This window comes from Phytophthora infestans, genomic scaffold, assembly GCF_000142945.1.
Source record: "Phytophthora infestans T30-4 supercont1.3332 genomic scaffold, whole genome shotgun sequence".
Lineage (NCBI taxonomy): Eukaryota > Oomycota > Peronosporomycetes > Peronosporales > Peronosporaceae > Phytophthora > Phytophthora infestans.
This window is the reverse complement of record NW_003305338.1, coordinates 1-2,573: the sequence shown is the minus strand read 5'-3', so window position 1 is coordinate 2,573 and position 2,573 is coordinate 1. Positions and strand designations below refer to the sequence as shown.

Genomic DNA, 2,573 nt, shown 5'->3' with positions numbered 1-2,573 from the left:
TCATTGCAAGTAGCTCTTTGTCATGAACTGGATAGTTCTTCTCTGCAGCTTTGAGCTGGCGAGACTCAAACGCGATCACGCGTTCACGCCCTTCGGCGTCTGCTTGTAGTAAAGCACAACCGATTGCAAAATCGGAGGCGTCACAGACGACGCTAAACGGACTATCCGGGTCCGGTAGCGCAAGGATCGGAGCCTGGAGAAGGCTCTCCTTCACAGCCTCAAAGGCTCCGTCGTGCTCGACGTTCCAGCACCATGGTGCGTCCTTCTTAAGGAGATCTGATAATGGCCGAGCCATCTCCGCGTAGTTCGCACTGTACTTGTGCAAGTAATTGGCTAAGCCTAGCCACTTGCGTAAGTCTTTTTGGTTCTTGGGAACCGGCCAGTCCACGATGGCCTTGACTTTGGCAGGATCTGCCCGTAAGCCACGCTTCCCAATGAAGCACCCGAGGAAAGGTATCTCCTCCGCGCCAAAGACGCACTTGTCCAAGTTGGCATACAACTTATTAGTGCGCATGCACTCGAGCACCGCTCGCAAGTGGTCAATGTGGTTATCCACGTCTGACTTTCCGTGCTCGGCACGACTATGGACGAATATATCGTCAAAAGTACGTCTGAGCGTACGGCCCGGTGGGGCCTAAACAGCTGCGTCACAAGACGATTGAACGTTGCTGGTGCGTTCGACAGCCCCTGGGGCATCACCAGCCACTCCCAGAGCATACCGCTCGGAGTACTCACCGCTGTCAGCGGAATGTCGCTCGCTCTCATGAGCAATTGGTAGTAGCCATCGACCAAGTCGAGCGCGCTGTACAGCGTACAGCCTACCATGTTGTTCTGCAGAACATCCTTGCGAGGAATCGGCGTTTGCGCCGGGATAGTGGCCGCATTTAGCTTGTTAAAAGCATGAACAATGCGCCACTTGCCGTTCGGCTTTCTGACACAGAACGTGGGTGTCGAGTGCGGAGACTTACTCTCACGCACCATCCCTGCCTCGTGCTTCGCACGGAAGAATGTTAGCTACCAGTCCAGGCAGATGAAGCCGGCGGAGCGCAACTACCCTGTTCACGACAAGGAGCTCCTTGCGATGCGCTACGCTCTGATCAATTCAGGAAGGTCCAACTTGTGTCCAGTAAACTAGGAGCCCCCTGAGCCCCATGCCAGGACCTGGGCATGGGGGCCGTGCAGTAGTGCTAGTACCTCACGATCCAGGAGGCTATGCACTTCTTCTCTTGCAGCGCTTCCGTCTTGCGAGCATGTGTATGAACTGAAAAGACCGCTGCAGCCGCTGCAGTGTTATGTATATGAAGATCGACGCTGTACTACAGCGTCGAACCAGCATTACAGCTTCGACAAGGTGCTGAATCCTTCTATCACATGCAGAGTGTAAGCGCTCTATGTTGGTCCTTATACCCCCCAACGACGCTGTGGTGTTTCCGAGCGCAGGTCGCCGTCGTAGACGCCTTTCGTGCCCGCAGCAACTTTCTCTTTCTCTGCATCCTTTCTCAAATAAACCGTCTTAGAAGGGTTAAAAAGAAATAATCTCGGCACCTCGTTTTTTCATAGGGCTTCTTCAGAGAAAAAAAATAGGTAAGAAAAAATTATCGATTTTCTATTTGGACAAGGCTCTAAGGAGGCCAACAAATCGAGCTACGACAGGCGCACGAGATGGATTTCGAGGCAAATCTATCGAACTCCTTGAAATCGATTCTTTTTGCGTGTTTGAAAACGCAAATCGAGCGCAGATAAATAATTCCATCTGCCTTTCCCATCTTATGCGCCGACCATGCTGGAGCGACATTCCATCTGCAAAGCACATACATGTACGAGTACTGAAGTATTTAAAATATTATTATACTTCAGAACTTCAAATTTTAATTAGTACATTGTATTTTATCAACGTACAGTAAGCATTTCTTGCCATAAATAGAGCACTTTCACCAGTTTGTTGAGAAACTCCTTGTCAGCTGCACGAAGATCCCTCACATTTAATTTACGAAGTATTATAACGGAGGCCAAGTAGAGAAGAAGGGAAGAAGAGCGACGTCGCAAATGGAGAGCATAAACAGCAGCATGAGCGTGTTCGATGGGACGACGGACTTCCGCGTGTGGAAGTCGCGGCTGGAGAACGAACTCATGCGCTACCATCTTCTCGGCTACGTGATGGTGCGCGGCTACGACGGAAGCCAATCGTTCACTTATAATGGGGAGGAAGTGCCTCCCAGAACGCCTATAATCCACGTTGACGACGAGCAGCACCAGTCTCTGATCAAGGAGGAAACGTCCTGTGGTCGGAGCAGCACTGGCATGCAGCGAGGACGACTCAGTCAATGGGACGTTTTAGGGGAGAGCGCCGAGGCCAAGGGGATCTTGCAACGCTACTTGCACCCAGATGTGGAGGCAGCGATTGTTGGAACAAGAACATTCACGACAGTTGGCAGATGCTTTGTGCACTGTACGACAACCGCAGCAGCCCCCGGAGCTCCATGACGTGTACCAGATGCACCCGCGTGCTCCATCAGCATCCCGACTTTGCGACAAGGAAGGCGAAACCCGTGAGGGAGTGTAATCACCGCCGG

The 2,573-nt window shown here is 51.8% G+C and overlaps 1 protein-coding gene across 1 annotated transcript; it reads left to right on the top strand.

The window, feature by feature from the left end:
* Window positions 1-2,046: 2,046 nt before the first annotated feature.
* On the top strand, window positions 2,047-2,484 carry PITG_22468 (uncharacterized protein; the record flags this gene model as incomplete). The annotated part of the gene is made up of 3 exons (XM_002909752.1): window positions 2,047-2,276; window positions 2,344-2,388; window positions 2,436-2,484. 3 exons carry the CDS (start codon window positions 2,047-2,049, stop codon window positions 2,482-2,484), a joined length of 324 nt encoding a protein of 107 aa, XP_002909798.1.
* Between the last annotated feature and the right edge of the window lie 89 nt (window positions 2,485-2,573).